Source organism: Triticum urartu, chromosome 5 (assembly GCF_003073215.2).
Source record: "Triticum urartu cultivar G1812 chromosome 5, Tu2.1, whole genome shotgun sequence".
NCBI classification, from domain to species: domain Eukaryota; kingdom Viridiplantae; phylum Streptophyta; class Magnoliopsida; order Poales; family Poaceae; genus Triticum; species Triticum urartu.
In genome coordinates, this window is record NC_053026.1 from 362968953 (window position 1) to 362979277 (window position 10325).

General features: G+C 46.6%; 1 protein-coding gene across 7 annotated transcripts; it reads right to left on the reverse strand.

The window, feature by feature from the left end:
• Positions 1 to 319: 319 nt before the first annotated feature.
• On the reverse strand, positions 320 to 7010 carry LOC125509048 (BTB/POZ domain-containing protein At5g47800-like). 7 transcript variants are annotated; one of them, XM_048673914.1, is made up of 7 exons: positions 6390 to 7010; positions 5381 to 5475; positions 3908 to 4014; positions 3711 to 3801; positions 1937 to 2338; positions 1079 to 1849; positions 320 to 994 (listed from the first exon to the last, which is right to left on the reverse strand). In XM_048673914.1, the coding sequence occupies exons 3-7, from the start codon at positions 3964 to 3966 to the stop codon at positions 587 to 589; spliced, it is 1731 nt and encodes a 576-aa protein (XP_048529871.1). In that variant the 5' UTR covers positions 3967 to 4014; positions 5381 to 5475; positions 6390 to 7010; the 3' UTR covers positions 320 to 586. The 7 variants fall into 7 exon arrangements, with proteins under 7 accessions (XP_048529871.1, XP_048529874.1, XP_048529872.1 ...); XM_048673917.1 differs by having other exon boundaries at positions 3711 to 3780; positions 6390 to 7009; XM_048673915.1 differs by lacking the exon at positions 5381 to 5475.
• Positions 7011 to 10325: the final 3315 nt, after the last annotated feature.

A 10325-nucleotide genomic window follows, 5' to 3' on the forward strand; every position in this document is an offset into this window, starting at 1 on the left:
GGAAACGGAGTCGTGCGGAGTGGCGAGACTCCCAACAGGCCCTTGGTCTGCCTTCTTCCCGTTCGTCTTCGTCCCAAACTTCTTCACGTTCTTGACCAGGGACTGGATGGATGGCAGGGGCCGACGGTCACAGAGGCGTCCTGAACGGCCATCGTGCAGAGGAGGTCTCGGGGGCATCCAAGAAAGCAAAAGAACCCGATGCTGTTTGCTGGTCAATACATTCAGTTTGTTGCATGGTCAGATCAATTGAACATCTCATAACTAAATGCAGTTGAAGAATGAAGGACAGCTTTGATTAGTGAGCTACCCCTAGATTGTATATGATTATAGCCACTTGATTATTATTCCTCCATCCATTAATTTAATTACAAAAATGTACCCCTCTCTCAACCATGACGCCCACCCCACATCTCCCACCAAAAAATGGGATGCACTGAAACCAATACGAGTAAGAAAAATGATCAAGAACCACAGGTATGCATGCCAACAAATTGGGAAGGGATCGGAAGCAAGAAGTTGGCCATGCACGCTCCTCGGGAGTTCATCCATGGCCATCAATTCTAAGCTCCTTGCAAGTTACTACGCTTCACTTGTTCCTCAGCCTGCTCCCCCTCTCTTCCGCCGTCCTGCCCTTCCTCGCCGCCGATAGCGACCTGGTCATTGCAGCCGCCTCGCCCTGGGCGCGCTCTTCATGGCCGCCCCGCCGCGGCCGGTGCACATCCGACCTGTGGTCCATGGCCGCCGCTTCGTCCTCTCTGCCTGTTGCCGTGAGCCTGGAGACGGCATCGACTGAGGCCCGGTCCGGTGGCGCGACGCTATGGCTGCCGCCCGCGCCGGTTGTTCTCTCCTGCTCAACGAATAGAAGCTGCACGATGGTCCGCAACGGCATCCGATCATTGGATACCGCCTGAGCCCGCACGTCCGGCGATAGCTTCCGGCAGTCGATCAACCGGCACAGCCGCTTCCTGTCCGCCTTGCTCAGGTCCGGGTGTTCCTGCACGCATGGATCGATGAACCAAATTCGATTAGGTGGCAGGGATCATCGCATAAAACTTGACACATTTTTTCAGTTTGTGACCTTGAGGTAGGTGTCGACGGCGCGGTAGAGGCCGTCGTGGTCGCTCCGGGCGATGCCGGGCAGGCACTCGGCCAGGTCGATGAACTTGCCGATGGGAAACTCACTGTCGAGGGCGATCGTCTTAAGGTATTCGTCGAAGATTCTGACCACCTTCTCCATGGCGACGCTCATCCTCCGGCGCTCGTCGGGAGCCGCCGGCCGCTGGAACTGCGCCAAGAAGTGCTCCAGCACGGCCTCCGCCGCGCCGACGTCGTACGCCTGCGGTTCCGACGGCAGCGGGATGAGCAGGTCCACCGCCTTGGCCTCGTCGAGCTGGGACCCGGCCTGCCGGATCAGCTGCGCGCGCGTCGACGACGACGCGCCGACGTAGTTCGCCACACGCAGCAGCCGGAGGAGGAACCGTCCCGTGACCGACCCCGCGTCGCCGGGGATCATGGTGACGACGGTCTCCAGCACGCGCCTCTGCTTGGCGAGCGCCTCCTCAGCCGCCGCCGCCGCCGCCGTGAAGGAGGAGCTCTGACTCTGAGACGCGTGCCCGTTGGCGGTTCCGCCGGTGTAGAGCGGGTCCGGGAGGTGCTTGCAGGCGTAGACGTGCAGGGCCTCGCCGATGAGCGGCGACGGGAGCATGCGCGTGGCGCGCACGGTGGAGACGACCGAGCGGAACACCTCGATGTCCAGCTCGGAGATGTCCTCCGTCCACCAGTCCTTGGGCACCGACTGGTGGGGCCTCTTGGCGTAGCCCGGCCTCGTGTACGTGTACGACCACGCGACCTGCACACAGAAAAACAAACTATTCAAAAGAAATCTTGGCGCCAAATGAACCGCCGTTCCCAAATCGACAGCGGCCTGCCAACAGACCTGGGAGGGCGGGAGGAGGATCTTCTCGACAATGGAGTCGACGCATGGCTGGACGATGCGGCTCTCGGACCAGCCGGAGATCCGCCACGCCGCCTGCAGCGCGGCAATGGAGTCCCTCCAGCCGTGGAGGACGCAGGACTCGAAGAAGGTGTCGAGCTTGGAGACGAGGTTGCCCTTGGCGACGTGCTCCGTCATCCGGAGGAACCGCGCCGCCAGCGTCGCCGGTACGAAGTTGCTGGCGCTGATGCTGATGGCGATGCCGTAGCAGAACTTGGCGCAGATCTCGAAGGCCTCCTCGCCGCCCGGGATGTCGTGGAGCGCCACCGGCACCGGTAGCTGCTCGTCGGCCTCCGTGTCGGAGCAGAGGCGCTGCAGGAGGCCGCACTTGAGCAGCAGGGGGAACTACAGGGTAAAAACACCTGAAATCAAGAGGCTGGACATTGGAAATGGGAAACGATCAAAATTGCTAGTTGCCCTACAACTACAACTTGTACTCGTGTCAAGAGTCAAGACTCAGGATTAGCATTTTCTTTCTTCTCCCACTCTTTTTTTGGGGGTGTGTAACTGTGATATTAATCCTGAAAATCTGAGAAAAAAAAATGCTTGTAAGCTGTTAACCAAGAGGCATCACGTTGTCCATGAATTTTCCTTTTCACTATGGAGAAACTGAAAATAACACTGAGGCAACAATTCAGACCCACTCTATTACAAATTACCCCAAAATTCAAATGCAAAAGGTAGATTCAATCCTTGCAAAATAGTATCCGAGTGAAATTTATGTTTAAAAAAAAACGAGACAAGTAATGTTGCACTTTCCTGGCAAGTTAGAGTCACTGCTGAAGTTCTACTCCTAGTTAATCCCCGTTGTCTTTTGTGTTTCATGCAGCACAATACACTTGACTGAATCTGAACCTAACTGATAGTGTGACTTAAACTAGTCCCAGGATCTTAGCCAAAACCAAAATTTGTTAACAGATCTGAAGTAAGAGCTTCAGCAGAGCAGTGCACATGCATCACTAAGGCCCTAAGTCACTAACTAGTGACATTCAGAACAGAGGACTAAAGAGAAATTCACCCTATTCTCCCTACTTGCTTAACACCTTACTCGGTTTAGATGTTATTTATGAGGAGCTTTTCAAGCGTGGATCTGGAAAGGGAGCGGCACACATTATTTATGCTTCAACCTTGACAATCCTGGTAAAGTGAATCCTCGGTCCTATGAACCCAACCCGATGTAGGTTTGTCATTTGGAAAGAATGATTAAACAAATATAGAGTCGGTTTGAAGTCATGATTAGGCTTTGATCGATGCCTGCTAATCATTGCGAGCGGCGAACGGCCTAGTAAAGGCGCCTTAGTTCGTACCATCGTTAGGCCACAGGTGACATATCTTGAGGAAATAAAATGCTAAAGGAGAACATGTGAGCCCATAAACTATCTGAAGAAGATGAAACTAGATGAGGAAGTTTCATGCTATAATAATTCAGAGTAATCGCTAAGGTAATGTGGCCATAGGATCTGTAAGGCTTTATACGTGTGTGTACGACAAGAGTCGATGATCAAGTACACCTCTTTTTTATCAACTTTAGGGCTTTGATGTGGAATAAAATCTTTTCAGTGAAGAAGTTCCTCGTGAAGGATTTGGTGACAACTTAAGGTATTTTAGGTGATTTAATATTCATATAAACTACTTGTGGGGCCATAATTCTTATGACAAGTACATATTTGCCTGAAAATTGAAAAAGATCAGCAGGTATATCTATGAGGAAACATACCTTGTGCAGTTGATACTTTGTATTGTTGACATGTATGATAAGATCAGCAGGTATGTCTGACACTACTGACCTGCCAAGCCATAAGTAAACCCTGTATTAATTATTGACACTGTAATGTTGCATTGGCTAACCCCTCTCTTAACATGTGACACTGTAGATATAATATTGACTGCAAGGATGAAAATTTGCACATTTACCTGACGGCTTGTTCGGTGTAGAATGTGTCAGGCTTTGACCCAAGCTTCATGTACTTCATTGTCTAGAACTTCTTGATGTCCTGCTACAGCTGCTCTGCTTTTGATTGCTTCAAGAAAATACGGAGCAAAGGGAGTAAGTTTGGTGATTCTTCAGTTATTTGATTGTAAGAATATCGATTGAGATATAATTAGCACAGAAGATGTCTAAAATCGACATAAGTTTTCTGGAAACAAAAATTCATTATGTTACAACCTATGACAACCCAAAACAAAACAGATAATTAATCAGGATACAGTGATTCAGATAACCACTGTCCACTGTTACAACTCGTTTTCATAACCTTGTATACAACTCAACAACAAATAAGTTCTTCCAAAGTAAACAAGCAACAGATGGAAGTCAATGGAAAAATAAACATGTGTAGAAGAAGTAAAACCAATAAAATGCTGATTGGGCTAAAGTGGATGTAAACCTTGATGAACCAAAGAGAAGCCCAGAAAACCTTAAAGATCTGCCATCTAAAAAAAGCTGAACCTCAAGCTCATGGAAAAATGTGGCTCTTGTTCTCCTTTACAGAAAAGGCACAATCAGGCCCAGCTAGTATATATATGCTCTAAGGGAGAGGAGCTTTCAGGACCACACATTCCACTATGTGTGTGTGAGTGTGTTCTTTCTTGATAGCAGCCTGGCCCCATCCTTCCAAGCTCTCCACAGCCTTTCACCTTAAGAGTATCTTTGAGAAAATAAAAAGGTATAGTTGATGTGATTTTTTTGTATGCATTTCCTTGGGGTTTATGCAAGCATGACTTCACAGCTAGTCACACCTACAAACATGGTGGCATTTTAGGGGTTCTGTGGTTTGAGTAGGCTCACCTCACCCTCTCTGCTGAGGGTGTGTTGATGTGACTTGTGTGCACACTCATCCTCCATTACAAAGACATGGTGCAGGCCACATTGGTGACATAGGTACATTGTGGGAGGCAGCTTTTTAAGGAAGCGAAAAATCCAAGATAAGGTAATTGAGATTTTCCTGAAAGGAGCTAGAGAGATTGGAGGGGGCTAACCTAGATACTGGTTGAGGGTGAAATAACATATAGTTTAATACAAGCTTTTCATGAGAGGGAAATGAACACCCAAGAGAAGAATATCTGTCGGAGTTTGGGATCCCTGTGTGTTTGGTTTACGAATGTGTGATGTGTGTGTGTGTACCTAGCATTTGCTTGAGTGCCCAAGCATCAAGGCATTAAGGAAGACATATGGGGCCTCCATGCAACTCAATGTCCCTTGAGGCTGATGCTGCTGCACCAAACTCCAGCTTGTACCATAGACATTGAGAGAGAGAGAGATAGAGAGAGAGAGAGAGAGAGAGAGAGAGAGGTGCAGTGTGGCATGGAAAAGGCAGGAGAACAAACAGTGGTGATCTATGTATGGCACCAATGCTCTGTGCTGGTTTCAGATGGAATAGTAAGTACCTCAGGCACCACCACAACCACAAGCCTAAGGCCCCATCATGCATGTATGCATGACTTGCTCTTCCTCCTCCTCTCCTTTTGCTGTCCTCCCTTTTCTGCACAAGATGTTGGCAACTTGGCATCATCTCACTGTCCATTTATGTATGCAGGCCTCAGGGTGTGCAAGTGCTGCAGCCTTTGGCATATGGTCACTACTCACTACCTAACTACATGGATATATGGAGTTTGATTGAGCACCTACAATTAAAAGCTGGAGTTTTCTTTTATCAAACAGATATATAAATGAACAGTAGTTCCATTTTTTTTCCAGACGGGGACGCCTTTCAACGGGCCAGTCTTTTTCGTGTAATTCCGAATGAACTCACTGATTAACTAGTGGACTGAAACGTCAAGTGCAGCTAGGACGAAATGTACAGATTCAATGGAGGAAGGAGAGGGGTCGTTGGTTGCATGATGGAAGCCAAGGACCATGCAACACATGGGCTTAATGTTTCTGCAGCTGGTGTCTGCCCTGGCGAAATTAGGCAGTACAAGCAGTATTCAATGTATGAACTGGAAAATGGAAATGGAAGAAGAAAAACGCAGAATGCATCCCCCGTTTCTTTCTCATAATAAAGATGAGGTGGAAACTGAAAAAGAAATGGAGACAAGGCAGTTACTACATGTGGACGGCAAGCATGCATCATTGCACGCACTTTTTCCTGTATGGGGCACTCCATGGAGGATTTCCTTTTAATTTATATATCTCTAAAATTAATGGCTATAATAAAGACTTGAAAATTGTTAAGGAAAAACACCATTTGGCAAGAGAAGAACTCAGGGACTTGAGTTTTTCTTGGTTGAGAAATATTTTTGCTGTTGCCAAGGACAGGAATGGGCGCAGTCGCAACGATCTCGAGGTTTTGATTTCATTGCCTCTCCGTAGGGACTAAGGCCTCTTTGGTAATGCAAATTGAAACTCGTGTGCATGCAAGTTGCAGCTAGTGTAGGGAGAGAGAAAGAAGAGCACCTTAATTAGGATTTAGGAGCGGCGGTTGCATGCGCCGTCCAGTTCCTCGAAGATCCAGAAATTTTGTCCCAGACGCTAGCTGCAGGGGAGGCGTTGGAGTCTTCTTCTTCTTCTTCTTCTTCTTCCTCCTCGACCTCCTCCTTGGAGTCTGTCTCTCTCCGTCCGCGTTGAGAGAGGAAGGAGAGAGAGGGAGAGAATTGTTGGGGATTGTTGCAGTATGAGATGAGTGCAGTGGGTCGAGGGAGTTATATGAAGGGAGAAGAGGAGGAGGATGCTGACAATCAAGAGATATCCGACGCTGAAGATTCTCTACTTATTGAGTGAGAGGTGAATTCAATCAAGATCAAGAGAGAGGAATAGAAAAGGGGAGAGGGAAGGAGGGAGGGAGGGAGGGAGAGGGTCCAGGATCTTGTTGACCCCACAACTCGGCGGATCGGAGGATCGATAGCCGGTGTATTATTGCCATCACTAGGTTCGATCGACGTCGCCCCCGATCCCAATAGGCCCAAAAAGCAGCATCATCAGCCCAGCCCCGGCCGGGGGGAAACCCGAGTTGATCTTGATCGAGGCGTTGTTGTTGGTCTCTCAACGAATGGCTAACACGGCAACACACAGTTAATTTGTTCCTACGAGTGTTACTACTATATAGCATCTCTCCACTCCTTGCGGATCTCGTGATAGTGCGGCGAATCCTTTCTACAGCTCCAGCTTTTATTTCCTAAAACCCAAACGGCGACGACTCTACATGATCTAACGGCTGATATTGCTCTGCCCCTCTGGGATCTAAGAATTTAATAATAAGGAAATATTACTAGTTGATCACAACAACATTAAGTACCCGCTAAAAAAATCACGACATTAATACTCATGATTTGTAGCACAATGATACTGCTGAGTAGTAAAGATTCCCGCAGAGGAGCGGCGCATCAGCGGCTCGTTCTAGCCGCAGTAATGGTCGTTTAATGATTTCGGAATCTTGATAGAACTTTTGTTATGTTTAAGATGCTTTGCACTTTCGGTGAACTTTTATAATAGATCTGAGCAAATTCGTAAAAAAGAGAGAATGATACTGCTGAGTTGTAAAGACTTGCATGCAACGTTTTGGGGGGAAAATAATGAGAACCTAAAATTATTTGGACGAATTGCAAATAACCCGTTTTGACTTCCTCCAAATCATGAATTATTTCAACCAACTAAAATAGCAAATACCGAAAGTGCTCTTTTGATCCCGAGCCCATATGCTCCCGCATGAACAATAAAATTGAAAAAATAGTAAAAACTTTCAAAAAAATCTGAATTTTTTCTGTGATGAACATCGATGAATGTTCTAACTGCATGCAAAATTTCAAGTCGAAATGACATTCGTGAAGGACTGGGCAAAAATAACAAAATCGATGTTCCAAAATGTTTCAAACAATAGTCTTTTTGGACCATTGATATTTTTTGCCCAGACCTCCATGAATGTCATTTCAACCTGAATTTTTGCACGCGGTTAAAAAATTATCAATGTTCATCAGAAAAAATTCAGGTTTTTTTTGAATCTTTTACTATTTTTTTTATTTTACTGTTCATGCGAGAGCATATGAGCTCGGGATCAAATACTCCATGTCCAGCAAATACGACTATTTTTAAAAATAATAACAAATAACTCATGATCTTCATGTTTAGATTTAAGACTAAGTATCACTAATCCTAAAGTGGGAGCTGATAGGGTCGCCTCACCTCCCACGAACCCTATATTGTGCTCGCGAGCGTCTTACATATGGCCTTTGTTCAAGCACAACCAATTTGGGCCAACCCATTTGATGCATGCATTAGCTCAATCAAATCGACACATTCCAGAAACAACTCATGCATTCACTAATTCAAATCAAATGTTAAGAAAATGTCAACTAAATCCAAACTTTTGCTTGCACCCACTAACCGTACCCAAATCAAATCAAATCTTAACAAAACATCAATTATAATCAAAGTTGGCCAGCCCATTTAACGCATGCACTCATTTTATTTTATTTCTATGTTTTTTTGGTTTCCTTTTTTCTTGTTTCATCTCTACTCCGAAAGGGAAAGTTGGTAGGCCGGTATCCATGGTTTATTTTCACCTCACCGGTTTAGTTTTGCCTCACCTCCCATCACCACCCCTTCACACTGGTTTTCTTTCCTTCTGTCCACGTTAGTTTTCCCCCTCTGCTACTCCCGTATGAGTTGTTTGGTTTCCCCAAGAGAAAGGGTGATGTAGCATAGCAGCAGAAAATAATTCCCTTGGTTAAGAACCAAGATTTAATTGAACCAGTAAGAGTCTACAAGCTAACAAGATAAACATCACCTACATAAACAAAATAAATGCTTGCACCCAACTTTGCAAGGGGGTTTTCAATCCCCTTGTCTTTCTAGTTGCAAGGTTAAAAGCAAATAGTGATAGATAGTGATATGACAAACGATAAAATAGTAATTGTAAATAAGGTAGGAATGTAGAATGGACCCGTGGGCCATAGGTTCGTTAGTGACTTCTCTATCGAAAGCAAGTAATGGCATGGTAAAGAAATTACTATTGGGCAATTGACATATAACAACATTCGTACAAGGGAATTCCAACTATATCTACTGTTGGGGAACGCAGTAATTTCAAAAAAAAATCCTACGCACACGCAAGATCTATCTAGGTGATGCATAGCAACGAGAGGGGAAGAGTGTTGTCCACGTACCCTCGTAGACCGTAAGCGGAAACGTTATGAAAACGCGGTTGATGTAGTCGAACGTCTTCACGATCCGACCGATTCTAACACCGAAGGTACGTCACCTCCGCGATCTGCACACGTTCAACTCGGTGACGTCCCACGAACTCTAGATCCAGCTGAGTGTCGAGCGAGAGTTTTGTCAGCACGACGGCGTGATGACGGTGATGATGATGCTACCGGAACAGGGCTTCGCCTAAGCACCGCTACGATATGACCGAGGTGGATTATGGTGGAGGGGGGCACCGCACACGGTTAAGACAATGATCAACTTGTGTGTCTATGGGGTGCCCCCTCCCCTGTATATAAAGGAGTGGAGGAGGGGGGGTCCTCCTCCCACTAGGAGTAGGATTCCCCCCTTCCAAGTAGTAGGAGTAGGAGAGAAGGAAGGGGATGAGAGAAGGAAGGAAAGGGGGCACCCAATTCGGATTGGGCTAGGGGGGTGCGCCTCCCACCTTTTCCCTTCCCCTCCTCTATTCCACTAAGGCCCAATAAGGCCCGTATACTCCCTGGGGGGTTCCGGTAACCTCCCCGTACTCCGGAAAATGCCTAAACTCATTTGGAACCGTTCCGATGTCCAAACATAGGCTTCCAATATATCGATCTTTATGTCTCGACCATTTCGAGACTCCTCGTCATGTCCGTGATCAAATCCGGGACTCTGAACTACCTTCGGTACATCAAAACACATAAACTCATAATACTGATCGTCACCGAATGTTAAGCGTGCGGACCCTACGGGTTCGAGAACTATGTAGACATGACCAAGATTCATCTCCGGTCAATAACCAATAGCGGAACCTAGATGCTCATATTGGTTCCTACATATTCTACGAAGATCTTTATTGGTCAAACCGCACAACAACATACAGTGTTCCCTTTGTCATCGGTATGTTACTTGCCCGAGATTCCATCGTCGGTATCTCAATAACTAGTTCAATCTCGTTACCGGCAAGTCTCTTTACTCGTTCCGTAATGCACCATCCCGCAACTAACTCATTAGTTACATTGCTTGCAAGGCTTATAGTGATGTGCATTACCGAGAGGGCCCAGAGATACCCCTCCGATACTCGGAATGACAAATCATAATCTCGATCTATGCCAACTCAACAAACACCATCGGAGACACCTGTAGAGCATCTTTATAGTCACCCAGTTACGTTGTGACATTTGATAGCACACTAAGTGTTCCTCCGGTATT